Source organism: Centroberyx gerrardi, chromosome 9, assembly GCF_048128805.1.
Source record: "Centroberyx gerrardi isolate f3 chromosome 9, fCenGer3.hap1.cur.20231027, whole genome shotgun sequence".
Classification (NCBI taxonomy): domain Eukaryota; kingdom Metazoa; phylum Chordata; class Actinopteri; order Beryciformes; family Berycidae; genus Centroberyx; species Centroberyx gerrardi.
In genome coordinates this window covers 6,517,639-6,537,778 of record NC_136005.1, presented here as the reverse complement: position 1 = coordinate 6,537,778, position 20,140 = coordinate 6,517,639, and the positions used below count along the sequence as shown (strand labels likewise).

Sequence of the window (20,140 nt, the reverse complement as noted above, 5' to 3'; positions counted from 1 at the left end):
AAACTACCGGGAGACTATAAAACTAGTGCTACTTCAACACACATCAGATAAACCAAAGTTATCAAATTAGCTAGTCAATCTCAGAACAACTACAACCATGACTGCTTGAGTTTAGCAGGGAAGTTAGCTTACTTGCTAGCTATTTAGCTACAAGCTAGCTACCTCGGCTAGAGTCCGGTAGCTAGCTATAATGGGCCAAATATATTACCTTAAAATGTGAATCTTTATCCCTCCCTGTTCGTTTCCAATATGTTTTTCAGAAGCCAACTTGAAATGATAAATGTATGATGTGCATCAATTGGGACACAGCTGGGCTCCATGAACTCTTCCAGGTAGTTTGCCAGAGTGAAATGTAAATTGAAAATGGCCACCGTGGAAATATGGTCCTTGATAAGGTTTGGTGGCTTGACTGTCTCCTTCAACCCAGCAGCTGTTGTTCTGTGTACTGACAGTACAGCTGGACGTTTTATCATGTTCCCATCTTGTTGTCACACAAGTTGTTTTCTACACTGCTATACCAACATTTTGAACTGTCATGTAAGGAAACACACCCTCAGAAGGTGTAGTTAGTGGAAATACTATCTTGTTATCAGTCATATGCTGTATATGACTATAACACGATAGTAGCATTCAGGTAATTTATTCTCTTGCTATTGTGGAAGCGTGATTTGTTTTCAACATTATCTTGTGGCAGACTAAACACTCGTACTGTACACACTGAGAGATAACTATAACTCATTTTAAGAGGTGAGCACCTCTGGCCTGGATGCCTTTCATTTGAACACCAGCAGAAATAAACAAGCCGTAATTATTAAAGGTGGAATAGGACTGGGTAACATATTCATGGATGTATATCAAGATTGACACTGGGAGGAATCAAAGAGAACGGAGAAGACTTGAAAAATCCTCTATTAACCCATTTGAAAATCAATGGTCATTTTTTTCCCCATCTGAGTTTATGGTTAGGGATAAGGTCTTGGCTGAGGTTAGGGCTTTATAGGTTTAGTTTATTTGCAGTGATAATACAGCTGAGTGAAAAAGTAAAATAAACTACAACCCTAAACAAAGAAAAAGAAACACAAATTTCAAGATCAACAAAAACCCAAAGGGGGCTTATAAAAACCCAAACCGTGGTTCGGTTTATAATCAACTTTTCAGGTAAAAACTATGAGTTCCAGCTTTGCAGCAAAGTCAGTAAATAAAAACCCGAAGGACACTCAGACAGATTGTATTCTGTTGCCTTCAGCGATATCGAGGAATGTCAAATTCAGCACCAAGTGAAGACAATAGTGGAAGCAAGTGAGTGAACTGTCGTATCACTATGCTAACTTCTTTAGGGTTGCGAGACAAAAGATATATTCATGAAGCCAGCTCCATTTTTGGGCTATACAGGTCAAGATTTTTCCTCCAAAGATGAAGGAATGACCTGCCCTCCCTCTACTGGGCAGAGACACCATGTTGGAGATGCGACAACAAAATGAAAAAATTGTAACGAATCGTATTTATAACGAATCACCTTTTCCTCCCTGACAAAACAAAGAAATTATTCATTTCTGTGCAGTGGTAGTTTGATCCAGTTACACTATAAAATGAGGGACAGATAAAGGAAAGAAGAGGCGATATCGTTATAACTGTTCCTTTTTGTCATCACTCTGATGCTGGAAACCACTCCAAATATTCAGTTAAAAGCCTCTAAATGAGACCATGTAGGATTTCTGCTCACATACACAAACATATACTTACTAAAGACATGAAACACTTGCACATATATTTAAGATACTTGCCTAATGTATGTAGGGAGGCTACTTGCACTGATGGAGAATTGTACCTTTGTTTTGACAGGTCGGTCCTCTGCCAATCAGTATTTTTCCATCTCTGTACTTTTCCCATCGAGATGAACAGAAACCTTATTGTTATGACGGATCACTGCGATCCAAAGCCAGTGTTTTGAAAACCATGGAACCATGAAAAACACATTTGAAAGATTTTGGATGCTATTCTTGGCGTTGTCATCTTACATTCACATTTAAAGCATTCAGCTGATGGTCTGATTCAGAGTGACTGAGAATGAGTGCAACAGTAGGATGAGATGAAATTCGTAGATTAGTAAAAATATAAGCAACAAATAGTGAAGAGAGGAAGAGTCGGAGCCTCGGTGCCCTAAAAAGATCCCTAGAAAAAGAAATAAGCGCTAAGAAGAGCAGTAAAAGGTGATTTTGTTTTGTTTTGGATGAGAGCAAATTAAAGCGAGTGGAGGAAGATGTGAGTCTTGCTCCATACCACACCTTTTAATAAGAGTGTTTACAATTTCAAATACCTTTTCGTACACTATGGCACCGGTGCAGCCCTGTTGGTCGGAGCCAGGGTTAAATGTGCAGAGTCAGACCGACTCCATGCTGACACTTACATTCCAATAATGACCTTAATAGCACTAAGTAAGGCGAAGTGGTTGAAATTAACTCTTGTGATACAAAGCAAACAAAAAAGATTCAACATTCAGCAATGAATCTTCAGTCCATATTTTGCAGCATATGTATTAAAATCCTTAGTTATTACAGGTATAATATACATGTATATTGGTATACAGACAGGCAATATAAAATGGGCTAAAATTACCGAAGGATAAAAAGAACAGCATTTACAAAAGCTTATTTAATGATTCAAGTACCACTACTTTATACTTCAGTTCTCTGGTGTATTCAAAAGCATCTGTACAAAATGTACAAGAATTGTATCCCATGTTGCATTGGCGAATGTTTTCCTCTGCGCTGCACTTTACATTGCACTTCAAATCACATCTTGCAATACACTGTGACCGTCAAACAGAAGTGAGGCTTTTACAGTTTTATAAATGGAGCACAAAAACAAAACCACAGTTCCTACAATACATATCTTCCATTTTGAAATTCCAGACTTAATTTCTTGACTTGTACATTTTGGTGTTGGGTAAAGGGGTTAAACTAGGCCATATCACTCTATAGGTGAACATTAACAACACCCCAACACATGAAATGACAGTGGCTTTACAGCTGCATAACATGTGCAGTTATATATATGTTGGGACTGAACAACACCTTTGTACTTTTACAGAATTTTCAGACTGTATATGCAATTCAAGACCTGAAAATCATTAATTTTCCATACATGTCCAGACCTGTGTATTAACCCTGTAAGACACAGCTAGTAGCCATGGGGACAAAATGGCCGAACATACTCTAGCGGTCCAACATGCTGATGTTTTTCTCAGCAACTTTCAATCTCATATCAGCGTGAGACTGAATCTACAAATCAACGATCATCTCAAGATGACTGAAGCTATTTCATTTCACAAATAAACACAAACAAGGTGACACTGAAAACCCGATTGCCCCGATCACACATAGGTGCAAGTGTGGTGACAACGTGGAAGATAAAATCATTAAGTGGAACATTTTCAAAAACAACTATCTAGCATTTAAAATCAAATAAAAGAACTAAGAGTTTTTTAACATTACAGACTCATCAATACATGTGCACTTCCATAATGACTGTACATCGTTTCACACGTCAAAGTCTTACCATCAAAACTGGTAAACATCAGTGGTGATTTAAGACAAAGGGATTTGTGCAAATAACTAAATGCATATTGCCATATATATATGTATGTATGCCTGCACAGGGTTCACTAGAGCAAACCTCTGTATCTGCACCAGAAACAGATCCTGTAGCGTTTGCCTATGCTTTTAAAGAAGGGAATCCTATTGAATAGAGTATTTGAAAATAGAAATGGAAAATTTTCAAAAGTCTATCATGCACTAACCTCTCTTTACAACTCTGAATGCAGCAGAGTTGTTTTTTTTAAATAAAGAAATTGTATTTAAATTTCACCTGTCAAGAAGTCAGAAATAAAAGCGTACTTCAACTAGGGGCGACCTAATTAAGAGCCTTGATGGCTGCTCTACATTCAGAGTGAGTTCAATTATCATTTGATTTTTTTTAGATTTTTTTTTTTTTATGGACTTTGTGCGGATGAAGCAAATCCTTTCAAAGGCTACAACACTGTACCATTCACTTATTGTAGTTCGTCCTATTGAGAAGCATTGCTAAAAAAAAATAAAAAAAATTTAAAGAGTGGGGGTTGCAGTTCATGCAATTACTCATCTAAGTTCCTCTTTAGTGAAATGCCTGTACTTTTCAACAAGGGATAAAACCGCAGCTGCAGTTAAAACTCATTACAATGTGATGAAGGGCGGCTTCGGCCATGTTGGATCTGGTGAAGCGAGTCCTGCTGTGGCGGCACTTTAATCCACACGTTTCCACATGCTGCTGGGGAGTAAGCGGACATTTCTCCGGGTAGAAGTGGACGTCTCTCTGGGTGGATATGGATGTCTCTCTGGGTAGATGTGGACGTCTCTCTGGGTAAAAGCGGACATCTATCTGCATGGATGTGGACGTCTCTTTGGGTGGAACGAGGCATCTCTCTGGGTGGAAGCGGACGTCTCTCTGGGTAGATGTGGATGTCTCTCTGGGTAGATGTGGACGTCTCTCTGGGTAGATGTGGACGTCTCTCTGGGTGGGGATGTGGATGTCTCTCTGGGTGGGGATGTGGACGTCTCTCCGGGTGGATGTGGATGTCTCTCCGGGTGGATGTGGATGTCTCTCTGGGTAGATGTGGATGTCTCTCTGGGTAGATGTGGACGTCTCTCTGGGTAGATGTGGACGTCTCTCTGGGTGGGGATGTGGATGTCTCTCTGGGTGGGGATGTGGATGTCTCTCCGGGTGGATGTGGATGTCTCTCTGGGTGGAAGTGGATGTCTCTCTAGGTAAAAGTGGACGTCTCTCTGGGTAAAAGCGGACATCTATCTGCATGGATGTGGACGTCTCTTTGGGTGGAACGAGGCATCTCTCTGGGTGGAAGCGGACGTCTCTCTGGGTAGATGTGGACGTCTCTCTGGGTAGATGTGGATGTCTCTCTGGGTAGATGTGGATGTCTCTCTGGGTAGATGTGGACGTCTCTCTGGGTAGATGTGGATGTCTCTCTGGGTGGGGATGTGGATGTCTCTCTGGGTAGATGCGGATGTCTCTCTGGGTGGAAGTGGACGTCTCTCTGGGTAGATGTGGATGTCTCTCTGGGTGGGGATGTGGATGTCTCTCTGGGTGGGGATGTGGATGTCTCTCTGGGTGGAAGCGGATGCCTCTCCGGGTGGATGTGGATGTCTCTCTGGGTGGGGATGTGGACGTCTCTCCGGGTGGATGTGGACGTCTCTCCGGGTGGATGTGGACGTCTCTCTGGGTGGATGTGGATGTCTCTCTGGGTGGATGTGGACGTCTCTCTGGGTGGGGATGTGGACGTCTCTCCGGGGATCGGGGCCGCTGCGGGTTGTACTGCTAGTAGCGGTTCAGCTTGTCCGGGTCGTTGGAAGCCATCTGGGTGAAGTCCTGGAAAATGTCCTGGTAGGTTTCATCTCCTGCGAGGACAAGAAGGAAACTAAACGTCAATAAACAAAAAACTAGAGCTACAGGTTAGGGCTGCACAATTAATCACGCCAAATTCTGCCCTGCAAAGACAAACAGCAGTAACTATGTTTAACTAGTTTATCACCTGTGTTGACAGAAGCATTGTCGGCACAGAAGTGGACAGTGTATAATTTAATAGCACTAATGGGTGCAACTTTTGTTGATAAGAAATCTTACCTTTTGTCACAACCTGTGACGTTTAAAACACAAAATAGTCGGTGCTGTTTGCATTTGTCAGGCAGAATTGTACATCATAATTTTTATGTCCACAATGAATAATTATTGTGTATTGGCAAACGCTTTCATTGCGCTGTGGTTAAGAAAAGTTGATATGCTGATATAATAATGTAATGTGACGCTGTGATTCTTTATTCATCCCTGTAAAGAAATTCCCTTTTTCTTTTCCCCCCTCCACAGTTTGTAGTGATCATATCAGGGCGTGATCGTTTTAGCCGTAATGGTGCAGCCCTACAGGAGGATAAAACAAACAGTGGTTTGTAGCGTGAAGAAAGCATGCACAGTGACAGTGTCATTAGAACAAGAATGGAAAAGAGAAAGTCAGCCATACCTGTCAGAGCGTCGGCGTGGCTCGAAATATGAAACAGAATAACGCAGAGGAAGAAGGATGGGAAGGAACAGAAGAGGCAAGAGGCAAACGTTTGAGAAAGCGGGCAGAGAAGGCCTTTCGTTAGGGCTGGCGATCGAGTCGGAAAGAAAAGACAAAGCCCACAAAGATTAGTTTTTGTTAACAACTGTATTGTGTTTAAAGTGCAGGATTTTATGTACAAAAAATACAGTTGTGTTGGCCTCAGCACCCCAAAGAAACAAAAGAACAGAAGAAAGGCACAAACTCTGGGGAGGAGAGTGAGAAAAGAAAAGAAAAATACAGAACCAAGAGAGTGAAGTTACAGAGAAAGACGAGTGAATGAAAGCAATAAGGAACAGAGTGTGTTATAACAGAGAGCCTCCTCTTACACAGCGGTTCTCAACCTGTTTGTCTTTTTGCGGCCGCCTTGTTAACATGCAAAATGGTGAACTTTGACACCAAATGATGATTTTTATTTCCCCTTTTCAGGCTATTTTACTCAATTATCAGATGAAGCATATCGGCTGCAATATCCATCAATAAGAAAAAGGCATTTATCAAAAAGATTAAAAACATGATCGTTAAGTTATATGTTAAAAATAGTTTTCAGATTCCATAAATCATCCAGTGACCGCCCACAAAAATCTTCGACCATCCCCCAGGTTGAGAACCACTGCTTTGCACTTCTTCCATACACTTAATCAGGTAAAACCACTTGAGTCAGGGGAGCTGTAATTATAAAGGGGGCGGGGGGGGGGGGGGGGGGTTGATGAGGTTAGTTCTCCCTCACATTCATCACCCCTGAATGTCCCTCATCAGTCCCATCACTCATCAACTGATTGGAAGCGCTGATGAAGAGGCCCTCGGGTTACCAAGGAAGACTGCAAGTTGATGTTGGAGACGAGGCTAATCCTCTCGCAGAGTAAAGCGAGGCGAGGATCGTTCACCGACTGACTGACAGCACGTACTTCAAACTCTACTCTGCCCTTCTACCTAAAGCCGAACCTCCTCCTCTTCCTCTTATAATCATTACTAGTGTATCTGTTGTTCACCTTAAGGCAGTGACAGTCAAAAATGGCTCCCGTTTCATTTAAAGCAACTGTCGCACACAGACAAAAAAACAAAACACATGATCTTTCTTTTCTACTCAAGTAGCATTCTTATCATAGGTCCAAAACATTACTGACTCATTTTTAAATAGCAAGAAATGACCATGGAGGAAATTCCACTTTAAAAAAAATCAGCATTCAGGCTACTGCATTGTTTTAACGAGCTACTGACAGAGCGGCTACCTACAGCGACACAACATCTAGCCCTGAATGCAACATAGTACTCTATTCATCAAGGACGAACAGAGAAAATTTCTGAGCATAGCCCTCCCTCTGGTGGTCAGCACACATAAATGCAAGCTGCCCTTCCTTCCCCCCTGTGAGAAACAAACTACTCTCTAGAAACATCTCAGTATCTCACTCAGGGAAACAAGAGCTCTACTTTCCCTTTTTCACAATCACAACACAATCATCAAATATCCCTCACATGGTGTTCGTTAGCACACTGTTCTGCCAGCACTAGGGGGCGCTGCTCAACGGACTTGAATGAGCGGAAATGACCGTTTAATCAAAGTGCTTTTGTGCCCTATGAAATGAGCCCTTAGGGCCGGGCTGTATGGAGCAGACACGGGATGAAACTGGGGTACGATTCTATTATTCATTCATTATCGACAATACTCATGTGAGCTTCATACTCATCTCTAGCCACATTCTTCATGAATGTCTAGTTTTCTTTTTTTTTTTTGTTAAGCTCCCAAATGATTAAGATAAATATAAGCTAGGACTAGTAGGTGATAAAAAGCTGTACATGGTTACATGTGGATATTTTTCTAGGCTATTGCACTTCTTGCTTGACGGAGAACCGTCCTCAAACGGTTTGCCTATATACTTGAGTAAAACCCTTAAAGGATCATTCTGGTTATTTTCAAACTGGGCCTTAACTTCCTAGTCTTTGCCATCATTACGATCGATTGTGTTCAATATATTGTCACTTCACTGTAGAGCTTTATGAACCTCCAATTCGCAGGAAGTGCTGCTCTCCAATACACACCGAAATCGCTTTTTGGGTTCGACTGTTGCAGATTGTGTTGGTCCTTTCAGTGTGTATTGGACAGCAGCACTCCCTGCAAACTGGAAGTATGTAAAACTCTACAGTGAAGTAAATAAAAATTTGAACACAATCAGTTATCTAGGAAAAACTAGGATAATAAGGCCCAGGTTGAAAATATCTGGAATTATCCTTTAAGAGTCCATTAACATTCGAGACAATCAATCAGACACTGTTAAAAGGCCTTTCAGCTTACAATTCTGGATTTCCCGTGACGAAGACGGGCGAGTAGCAAGCACACTTACCAGACTGACTAACAACCAAGACACAACATTGTCAGAACAGGTAGAAAATACCACACAAAAACTAAAGAAAATCAAGGATGCAAGCAGAGACCCTCGTGGCACTCACCCTTGTGCAAACTGTGTTCTGACAACACACAGGGGAATACGTTACATAACTCCAGAGTCACTCTCAACTCTGCTTATTCTGTCAAATACTGACTATATAGAAATGTATGTATACACATCATTTACAACAATGTCCGTATGCTTACATGGTTCCTAGGATTATCTTTATAAAAGCAACAGTTCTAAAATAGATATTTTTTTTCTGACCAGGCATGTCAACTTCACAACAGTAAGATGCATAATGGGGAGTAAACATGACCTTAAAAATGGCTAAGACTCAAAAAAGGGAACCATACAAGCATGGGGAAATGGAAAAGGTAATTGCATAACCATTAAAAAGGAATGTGCATAAATTATTCCCTCAGGTCAATTTAAAATGAAACCCGGTGCTCCAGACACCCTACGCCACTACAAACTAGTCAAAACTGGTCAAAACTATCATTCATAAAAGTCACGATTATTGCCAGATAGAGAAGACTGCCTTCACTTTGAGGTTTGAGTGTCACTGGATATTGGTGGCAGTTGCCAGGTAGCTAGCTTTCCACAAAAGACATTGTGATTTATGGTACACAGCAGACAACTCCACTGTAACAGCTAGTGTTTCTGGACTGGCTGTTCCTCCAGGAGAAATAAACAACTGAAGAGTTTTTCCCCCCAAAACACTACATTTTTTCCATTCGCTGGTATTTGTCACTCAACATCTCTAAAATACAGCCAGTAAACATGCTAACATTTTATCATTCAAGGACTTAAAAAAAGGAGGATTTACTTACTATCCAGTGAGAAATACCACTGTTTCTTTTGATTTTGTGCTATAAATAAGGGGTAACAGTCACTTCCTTGTCTTATTTTGGAAGGAATCTCTTCAGTTGTCTCCAGAGTTGATGGCTTTTAACCGGGTCACATTAACACCGTCTAGCACCTGACTCTAAACCACACACCAGGTGCAGCTCGCCCAGCACCTGGCCGGGGCTGGGTGGTTAAAATGGCTGTCGCACACAAAGCACAGTAAGACACAGGGGGCAAATCTGGCAGAGTTAGGGTCAGTTCACTCTCAAATTTCTTCAAAAATTCTAAAACTTGATGTTTTTTTTACCAAAACAAGTTTATGTCCAATCAATAATGAACTAATTCTCTGAGAGATAATGTCATTCTCCTGTGAATCTGCAGTTTGAAGTCAACTGACCCAAACCCTGAAACCTTTACATCTCTTCTGGTTTGCTTGGTTTTTCACGTTGCCCCTGTGTTTCGAACAGAGTGGACAGTTACTAAGTTTCGTCCAGCTGCAGGCTAATAAACTCCTGCATGCATTTCCTGTACTGCATCTCGGTGGGGCTGTTGGTGGGATATTGACCTGACTGGCTGTAGGGCCCCTCCGCCTCCCGCATCTCCTCGTTCATCTTGGCCAATCGCAACCTGGGGGGCGGGGGGAAAGAAACAGGAAGTTGCAGATTAGCAGGTGCAGTGAGGATATTACATGTCATTCATTAGACTCTTAAATTTTAACAGTAATTACAGGGTTCCTTTTCCATTTTTGTAATTTCTATCCTTTTCTAGAACTCAGTTTTCAGACACAGCAGGTTAATCACTCATTGATAAACATCTTCATTACACAGAAAGGTTATTTCTGAATAACACAACGCTGTTTCACATCTAATCATATCACTCCTCAGTCAAGAAGTCCGGTATTAACTGGTGACACCTTGTGGCAAAAAGACGTTACTCCACAGTTACTGCAGACAGTCATGTTGGACTGGTGTTTGGTTAAAGTTTGTAAGTTACTTAAGCTTATAATAAAATCATTTTAAATCGCCATTTCATGCCAAATGATTAATGCCTTTGGAAGGCAGCCGTGTAATGAGCAGGATAATGTTCAGCGAATGGGTCATTACTGCAAAATAATCCCCTTCAAGGTGATGAGGGTGAAGTCTGCTTCACATCGGGGTCTTGATTCACTCTGTCGAGGCTTATTTAGTGATGACCGGCTTGCTGTCCATTATGCCTTACTTACAGATTAATAATGTTACTAATAATAATATTACATAGAATCTCTACAGCTGTTTACAGTGAGGTGTTGAATTTACAAAACTTTTTCCAACACTCGTGATATTTTGTGTTTTTCCATGCTTACAAAAACCCTAAAAATAGGCCATATTACCATATTTTTCAAACCAGTGTAGGAGCCTTAACATTTATCAGGACCAATTTAAACTAGAGTGAGCACCTATATATGGTAGAAAACTGGTTTGGATGTTAGAAGAGAGGTGGGGGGGAGTCAGGGTTATGAAGTGGCAGCAGTAGCCTAGATGCTAGAGAAGCAGGTTTGTGACTGGAAGATCAACAGTTTAAAGGTCCCATATTTTACACTTTCCAGTGTTGTATTTTATGTCTTGAGGTCCATTCAAAGCTGTGTGTGTGGTGTCATGAACCAAAAACACTCTCAATCTATTTTTACACATTCATTTTCCAGCATCTCTCTGAACCTTACCAAGAACAGGCTGTTTTTGTTGCTGTGTCTTTAAGGCTCATTAATATTAATGAGCCCTCTGTTCTGATTGGCTAACCGTTTCAAGAGTGAAATGTGAGAAGTCGCGGCCCGGCGGCTACAGGTAGGGAAAACTCTCCGGTAATAAACAATGACAACCGCTCAACTGCTTTGAAAAAAACACTTTGTTAGTCTATTATTTCTTACAAAAATGCTAATGAGCGAACTTTTGTGACGCCACAAAGTTACGGAAGTCCAAACGGCTCGTTTAGAGGCTCGCTTTTCTAATATGGATTGTGTGGATTTAGTTGGCGACCGTGCGTTTTGATACTTTCACCATGTTTAGATAGACCATCCAACTCCTTTATAGTCACAGAGGCAAGGGGAATCCTGTTTTACACCATATGGGACCTTTAAATCCCAGGACCAGCTGGGGAAATCTGGGAGGACTGTGGTTGTACTGGGCAGCTCCCAGGTGTGAATGTGTAGTTCCCTGCCTACATAAAGGTGTAAACCAGGGCACTCACAGCGTAACGATATCTGCGTTGGCTGCCTCCACCGCCATGGACAGGGGCGTTTTCTCCTCAATGTCTGCAGCATTTTGATTAGCTCCTCTTTTCAGGAACAAACACACTTGCCTGAAATAAAGAGCAAGGTTAGTTAATTTCTGGGAGGTCAAACATAATCTCAGTTGATAGCCTCCATTCACAGTGGGTCAACAAGCGCAACATAATTAACCTCAAACAAAGGTATCCATAACAAGCTTAGCTCCTCTGTGTTAATGAGTTGTATCTCAGCAACAGAGACTAATAAAACTCACTGTAAGTCACTCTGGATAAGTGCATGTACTAAATGCCTCATGAAGCAGTGTAATATAAAGATACTCGCCAAAACAATACAGCTCAAGCATCGGCAGCATACATCACAAGCTTGGTTTCATAAGTCTTTTCTTATTAGAGACTATTAAAATGTTGAGGGCAAATTAGATGGAACTTGAAGCCGTGTGGCGTTACTGACAAAAAACAAGTACTTTTATGGGTTGTTTATGGCCATGTTAGAGGAAATATAGAGTTTTGTACCAAAATGAGATATCCAACCACCCTTTGAAAAAAAGTGACCCCTACTCCAACAGAATGACTGATGACTCTTACAAAAGGATGGTACTTTTTATAGGATAGTAGGTAACTCAAGTCTTTGGTTGACAAAATGATCACACTTTTACAATCTGGATCCTCTGTAATTTAGAAATACTGAATTACAGGTTATGATTTTTTCCAAACTGGATATACTGTATGTTTTGGAATGGAACTCTACAAATAAATATGTGAAAAAATCGCCTTTTTATTTAATAAGAAAGAGATCTGGAATGTTATAGCTGAACAATTTTCTGTTGGAGTGAGGGCATAAGGTCTGTTGACATTCTCAGAGGAAAGTGTTGGTGTAGCGGTGATGGTAGTGAGATGCGGAAGACGAACCCTGTGTGTCCCAGGATGGTGGCGTGGTGCAGCGGTCCTCGGCCCTGGGCGTCCTGCTGGTTCACGTTGGCTGCGTTTTGGAGCAGGAACTCACAGGCGACCAGCGAACCCTGAAATTAAGTGTTGATAGAACATATACACTCTTACTCTTTATACACGATACCACATTAGCCTTAGGAACAATGTCCATGGTCCACAACGTTATGAAGTTGCATGCTTTTCCATCATACTCAGTACTATTATCTCATGATTTGTTGTTACTTTCCACTGCTGGACTCTTACCAATGGCTGCAACTTACTTCATGCCACGTTGTCTGAATGAGGAGTGATTTTTATGCATGTATGAAGAGGGATATTTTGCATTCTGCAGTCTACTGTACATCCTGAAGAATCCCCTTTTATTAAATGTGAGGTCCAGTTGTCCCAGTACCGTGTGTGTCTGTATGTGTGGTGTGAAACTCTTTCAGTTGACAATATCTCTCTGCACCAACGACATCAAGACAAACTCCTGTGTGTCTACTGTACTCTGTGAATAAATAGATCCTCATTCTGATACTATATACAAGGAAAGACTTTATTGTGAGTGAACCTGACAAAGCTATTAGGCAAAAGGTATTGTTTGTAGCCAAGTTTACTTGCATTATGATAATTAAAAAGACAAGCAAATGAAACAAGTTGGTCTACAGTGTGAGTGGTTTTGTTTGTGGCAAACTGCAGTTTTTTAGAGACTGATATGATACATTTGTTTTTAAGTAACTGAAGCATATTACAGCACTGTTTTTTAAGTTTTCATCTTTTTAATAATTAGAGATAACATCGTATATCGAGATAATTTTGGCCAAGATAATCGTACTATGAAATTTTCATATCGGCACAGGCCTAGCTGTTTTTCATGCTCACCCCCTGCACCGCCATGATGAGCGGCGTCCTCTTGTCGTCGTCCGTGTTGACCCAGTTGACCTCGGCTCCGTGGGCCAGGGCCTCCGCCATGTCCGGCAGGCTGCGGGCGCACGACGCCCAGTAGAGCTGCAGGCCCGGGCTGTACTCCTTCGGTTCGTAGAAGACCGTCTCCTTACAGGGCGACGGAGGGGGCAGCGTGGCCGGCATGGGCATGGGCGGCGGCTCAGCGGCTTCTGGCAGAGGAAGAGTCGTGTTTTAGGCTCAAACCTGTGTCAAATATTACTTGCGAATACTTGTTATGGTTTGTTTTAGTCTACTTCAGAGCTCAGTGGGTGGGTGACACTAATACAATTAGTGTCAGGATGTTTACACAGGAGAGTATTTGAAATTCAATTTAGTTAGATTAGTTAGATTTACAACTTATCTGACGATATCTGAACTGTCCTGGTTCGGTAAACCCCACCCACCTGGTACTCCAATCAGATTAAACCAAATGACGCTACTGCTCGTGCTTGTGCCTGCTTGTGTGTGTGTGTGTGTGTGTGTGTGTCTCACCTGCGTCTCCCAGGCTGTTAGTGGAGGGGGTGGTGGCCAGCATCTCCCTGCTCCCATCAGCACTGTTCTGGATGCCGCTGTCTGCGCTTCTTACTGTAAAACAAACAGTCTGAGTCTGAGAATCTCTACTTGTACAGCAACACACTTAACACACACTGAGTGTATAAAATAGAAGGAACACCTTCCGAATGTGGGCTTTTTTTTCCCCACGGTAATTTTATCCATGCTGGTTTTCAGCATTGCCCCGCTTCACACTCATCTTGTTGGCCACTGAGCAGCTCTACTGCAGCAGATGGGGGTTGAGTGCCTTGCTCAAGAGCACTTCAGTGGTAGTTCTTGAAGGGGGAAGAGAGTGTTACTCATTCACTTTCCCTGCCCAGATTTTCCCACCCAGTCTAGGAATTTTAAATCAGCAACTTTGCACTCACAAGCTCATTTCCCTCACCTTTAGACTTTCTACTGCCAACTCCCTTTCTTACAATCATGTCTTACTTGTCTCAAGTTTTCAAAGTCCATCTAAAACCTGTCTCCACCTCTTCATCTATATATCCCCTTCATGACTGAAGAGGATTTAACGGGTGGAATCAACAATCTTTCAACTGATCATCATATTTACAAGCTATTGCCTCTCTGTCATGAAGCCCTGAGGAAGGCTTTCTGCTAAAATGTGTTGGTTTTTTTGCACCAGTAATGTCATTTTTTCGAACATCCATCAGCCTCTAATAGCTGCTAATTTCATTCTTCCAGTCTTATGGTTGGAAAGAGCAGGTGGTCCTAATATTTTGTACAAGTGGACACACAAAATCCCCAACTGAAACCAACATGGAAAGTGAATTGAACAACAGATCACCACCTTTACCCAATGAGTCAAGTCCCTGAATACCACAGACACGATGAGACAGATACAACCCCGAATCCCGAATACAAGACACTGGCCACAACCATGTGTGAGAGAGACTACCCACCCCCTCCCTGGGAAGAACACATAGTACATTCCCATAGTACATTCCGCAATAACATGATGGGATGGTCCATTAGAAGGCTTGGGATGGGGGAGGAACAGGATGAATGGGTGTTAGTCCACAGCCCCAAGCAGTGAGTACAAATGGACGGAGGGGTCGGAGGAGGAAGCGAAACATTGAGCCTTTAGTACTTACTGCTCCTTAGCTTGGAGGAGGTGTCAAAGTAGGAGAAGAGCGAGTCGAGCTCGTCGGGACAGAAGAGAGAGTCGCGGCGGGCCTCCAAGCCACTGGCAGCAGCTACGCAAGGGATGATGGGAGGTCGGAGGGTTGGAGGGGGCCACGGGTGTAAAGTGAGTGGCAGGGTGGTGGAGGTGGGGGGGGTTAGGGGTAGGCAGCGAGGGCAGGGGTTAGTCCAGAAGCACAGAACAGCCAGAGGAGGAGAAACAAAAAAGAGAATGGATTGAGAAAGAGAAAGAGGAGAGAGAGAGAGAAAGAGAGAGGAAGCACAGGGTGGAAGCACAGGAGGTTAGACTACCAGCTCAGCTACACTGGAGGAGAGACAGACCACGAGAAGCAATGGGAGGCAGAGAGGGCCGAGACATATGCTGTAAACAGAGAACATATGCCACTGGGCGGACGCTTTTATCCAAAGCACCTTGCAGCAGCGTGAGTGCGTACATTTTTAGGAAGGGGTGGCCCCAATGGGAATCAACCACAAGCACAAATGACACTGGCTTTGTCCTCTTGCTGTAGTGTAATTCCCAGTAGGCGTTCATTATATTCTTTTATATTGTGGGCAAAAATCTATAAACACTAGAAAGGCCAAGCGACTGTCAGTTGACAGCACTGAAATATCTCAGCTTCCAAGATGTCCCTCCATGACTCCTCCTAGGCTCCAAACCAGTATGTTAGATTTTCAAAATTATGCAAGGAAATGATAGTTATATTTACTCCCTTCAGCTGACAGCTTGTTAGCCTTCTCTTAGACCATCCAAAACCCACTGGACTTTCTAGTGTTAATCATTTGTTTGATTGCCAGACACCGTGCAGGTCTGGATCTATACCTCTAACTGAGTTTTGTTGCCATATTGATTCTGTAATCCATCTGTTATCCAATTCAGTTGTGTCTCTTTATCCTGATTTGTTTTGTTCTGAGGTGAGGTGAGTCCCACAAGGTTTCGTGTGTTTTATCATTTATATGTGCAAACAAATTAACTATACTATAATTTTATCTAAAAGAAGAGACTAAATCACAGAGTGCACCTTTAAGAGCCTATCGTGATGTTTGAAGTTCCCAAACAACCTTCTTTGAAATTCATCTTTAACCTCCCTCACAGGCATTAGGTACAGAGGCCGAGGAAAAGGTTACAGGAAAGACAAAGTATTGGGCCGAAGGTGCGCTCGTCTTACTGACCGGACTGTCCGGAGACGTTGGAGCCGGGTCGTAGTTTGGGGGTGGGCGGTGGCGGTCGGGGGGGCAGATGCTCAGAGCTGCTGCTCAGCCTCTTCTCCTGTTTGCTCAGGGAAACCACCTTGGTGCGAAGCTCCTCGTCCGACGGCCGGCGAACAAACCGGCGGTCCACGTATTTGGCTTTGATGTAGGCCTCGATCTCATGTCTGGTGGGAAGAAGAGGCGCAGGGTTTGTTTGTGAAGAAGGTGTGAAATTAACCCGAGCTAGCATATACTGTACATATACAGGTACATTTTGACTGCGGTTGGTAAGTTTGTCTACTCCAACTAGCTACTTTAGTAAGATAGCCAACTATCGTCTGAAAGTTCTTTTCTACTATTAAAAAAATTATATTTGGCTGGTATTTTTGTAAATATGAAATGGGATGTGCATTTGAAGCTCTGATATGTTGTCCTTGTTTCTTGTGGTGTTTCATTATATATTAACTGTATCTTGTCTGCTTTAATTCTATCACAGTGAGGCCAAAGGCAAATTTCTACATGTGAAGACAATAATGTTTCTATTCTATTGTCTTCTATTGTAAAACAGTGAAAATTTCAGGTGAATTTTGGAAGCCTTAGGTCTTTATCTCTTCTCTAGATGGAAGAAGACAAATTTATAGAAAGTTTAAAAAAGGCAATAAATAACAGGGAAACAGTAATCTCCTATTAGAAATGCATGGGAACCCCCCCCCCAAAAAGAAAATCCTGAAAAGATGTCAGAGTTTATCAAGGTATGAAGGTAGGAAGGGAGAAATTAAAGGAGGGAGGTGGAGGTCACTCCTGATTACAGCCCAGGGTGAGGTGAGGGATTACAGTATGCTAACTGCCTAAAATGTGTAAAAAAAGGTGTGTTCTAAGACACACTGCTGCCATCACAACAAAAAAACATCAAAACTACAATTTTGATGCTTTCATTTTTTAACTGAAGGTTTACTTGGTGATTTATGCACTGAGTGAATTGAATTGCCCTTGTGCCCCTGAAACTTGTTAAAACTTTAAACATGCAAGGACATCAGTGGGGAAATAAGAATTATTTGGTTCATATGATATGCTATCTGCATCTTATATTTCCATACCTTGGGTCTCCTGGCTGCGGTTTTCTGGATCCTAGCTCCTCTCTCCGAGCCTCATAGATCTGGTTGATCACTCCGTTCCCCAGTTCACACATTAACTGTCAAAGATGTACAGCAAAGTAAATTAATGTGACAGCAGAGAGCATGTTTAACTCAGTCAGCTACAATGACCAACCATTATATGGATCTTATAGCCTTGGTCATATGACACTCATAAGACACAGATGGGAGATATGCATGTGTGGGCAATTAAGAGAAATTAAAAGTACCAATGTAGCGCTTGGATGAGAAAAAACGAAGTCTTTCAGTGTGTTTTGGTTCATGTAAATTTGATAGACAGTTAGGACCACAAGCCCATCTTGATTCTCCAGAAATCGTCACCCATCAACCACCCCTCTCTCATCCCTTCCTCCCTCACCTTGAGTAGTTCTGGCTCCCATGTATCCAGAGTCAGAGACCGCACCTTGGAGAAATGCACTCCCAGGCTCCTGCAGATGGAGGAAATCCACCAACAAGTGTTAGGAAAATGCAACGAAACCACAAACATGAACAAAACACATCACTCTTTCATGGTGAATGGAAATGGTTAAATACTGGCAGTGTGCGTTTAATTATGAAAAGGGGTCAAACTGCAGCCTGCTTCAGTGATGCAGCTCTGCACATGTGGATAGGAATGTTAATGGCACAATTTCTTGCTTTTTTGCTTTCATTCTGTTCACCTATAAGACCATCAAAGTTTACGACACACATGGGTGCAGTTTACGTTTTAGCCACAAGGTGGAAGTTGGGGTCTGTAGATTTACTGGCCAAGTGGGAGTGATCAGAAAAAAACCCTGTATTCATCTTAAAATAGCTGTGTATGCCAGAAGAATGAACACTCAGGATTTCAGACTTTTCCCTAAGATTGGCTCTCCGAAACGCAATCACATCCATGAATAACAAATACCTTGAACTAGAGGGAAAAAGATTACCAGATGTTGCAGTTCAAGAGCCGGTAATTTTTATGATTCATACAAACTACATAATCTAAGGAACATCTGCTCTTTTCCATCAAATAGACAGATGGATCCAGGTGAAAGCTATGATCCCTTACTTACGAAAGCCACTTCAGTGATAAAGGGGAGATGTAGGTGAAGGAGAAGGAAAGGTTACAAGATAAAAGTGGGATTTTTAAGTCTTGGGACAACTGAGAAATCATTTGTGAAAATCAGGTGTAATTCGATATGTTTGTTAAGTGGCCCATCCTACATGAGATTATACAACATAGTAATTTATAAACCTAAAAATGAGTGCTGGGTAAGGTTTTGCAGGAGAGGTTAATCCCGGCCAACCAGTTACCCCAAACACAAACCCAACATAGTAACACAGACTCAAAATGTTGCCAACAGTAGATTGCTTTATGCACTTTTACAAGCCTGCTGCTGCAGCCTTTCAGCCTATGATTGTGGCTGCCAGTGGGTTCTCCAGAGAACCCTCCCAGACACCGAAAAAACCTTTGACTGGTGTGATTTGGACTGATAGTTTTGGAGAAAACCAACACTTCACTCCCTGTGTTCATGCTGCCGTTTTATCCCACTGTGTTACAAACAGTCATTCAGTCAGATGGGACCGGCTGCTCCAACACCTTGCTGGAGCGGTGCTGGGGAACTTATCAAAATCTGACGTTTTCATGTTCATCTCACTTAATAAATCTTCAAACCGCAAATAAAAAGTTGTTTGTGCTGTCTTTAAGAAACAAATACGGCATTTTCACCATGAAGATCCATTAGCTTGTTAGATTGTACTGAGGCATGAATCCCTGGTGACATTTTTTATGGAGAGGGAGGGAACTGACCATGACACATAAATAGGAATTACAGTTAGGAGTAATTATTTGTTTTCCTTGCCATGTAATTAAAGGTTGTCACAAGTGTAACATTTTGTACACAGGGTGGCCCTGATGTCCATGCATACAGGACTTTAAAATTTTACTCCTTCCTGGTTTGAATTTTATTTCTTCAAATGTTGTTTTTCAGCTCTAGTTCTAAAGGGGTAAATAGTTTGGTTTCTACTACAGTTGGGCTTGCTGTGGAGACAAACAGCTGACAATCCACTATCTAATGCAGTAAGTGTGTGAACCAAGTTGTAAAATGCATTCTGCTGTATTCCTGTGAAGTTGTACAATTCCCTGATATTCCCGACTTCCCCAGAGAAACTATCAAACTCCCTGACTTTCCCTGTCTGGAACACACCTCCGTTTTACTCTCTGTTGTTGCCGTTACTGTGTTGCACTGTTGAGCTGCCCTTTTCTTTGCTGTCTCTTTTGTGTAAAGCACTTTGTAGTTTGAAAACTGCTCTATAAATCAACATTTATTTACTTACTATCACACCACAGTCCTTTACCTGTGAATGCCTGAGCACTGTATGCAGAGGGTGATGCCCAGGTTGATGCTGGCCCAGCGGGGGTCCGGCTGGCCGCAGTCGCAGCAGCAGGTGTTGCCCGGGATGGCCAGGACCCTCTGGAGGGCGCTCTCCCCCTTCAGCGACCTTTCCTTGGGCTCGCCGCCGGAGTCCAGGCTCCCTGTCGACGTGGACGACTTCCTGTCCAGCTTCTACCATGACAGGGATGGGAAGATTTATAAGGTAGGATGAGATGAGATGAAACTTTA

The 20,140-nt window shown here is 42.3% G+C and overlaps 1 protein-coding gene across 2 annotated transcripts in view; it reads right to left on the bottom strand.

The window, feature by feature from the left end:
• Positions 1-2,267: 2,267 nt before the first annotated feature.
• The window catches only part of LOC139918978 (arf-GAP with coiled-coil, ANK repeat and PH domain-containing protein 2-like), a 68,354-nt gene continuing 50,481 nt past the window's right edge, over positions 2,268-20,140 (bottom strand). The window contains exons 14-23 of one of the 2 annotated variants that reach the window (XM_078285538.1): positions 19,875-20,083; positions 17,911-17,980; positions 17,496-17,590; positions 16,381-16,583; positions 14,005-14,097; positions 13,450-13,682; positions 12,550-12,659; positions 11,602-11,712; positions 9,944-10,005; positions 2,268-5,447 (exon numbers count right to left, since the gene is read on the bottom strand). In XM_078285538.1, coding sequence (XP_078141664.1) covers positions 5,368-5,447; positions 9,944-10,005; positions 11,602-11,712; positions 12,550-12,659; positions 13,450-13,682; positions 14,005-14,097; positions 16,381-16,583; positions 17,496-17,590; positions 17,911-17,980; positions 19,875-20,083 — 1,266 coding nt within the window. In that variant the 3' untranslated portion in view covers positions 2,268-5,367. Of the gene's footprint in view, positions 5,448-9,857; positions 10,006-11,601; positions 11,713-12,549; positions 12,660-13,449; positions 13,683-14,004; positions 14,098-16,380; positions 16,584-17,495; positions 17,591-17,910; positions 17,981-19,874; positions 20,084-20,140 lie in introns of those variants that run through there. The other variant, XM_071908522.2, reaches the window with a different exon arrangement.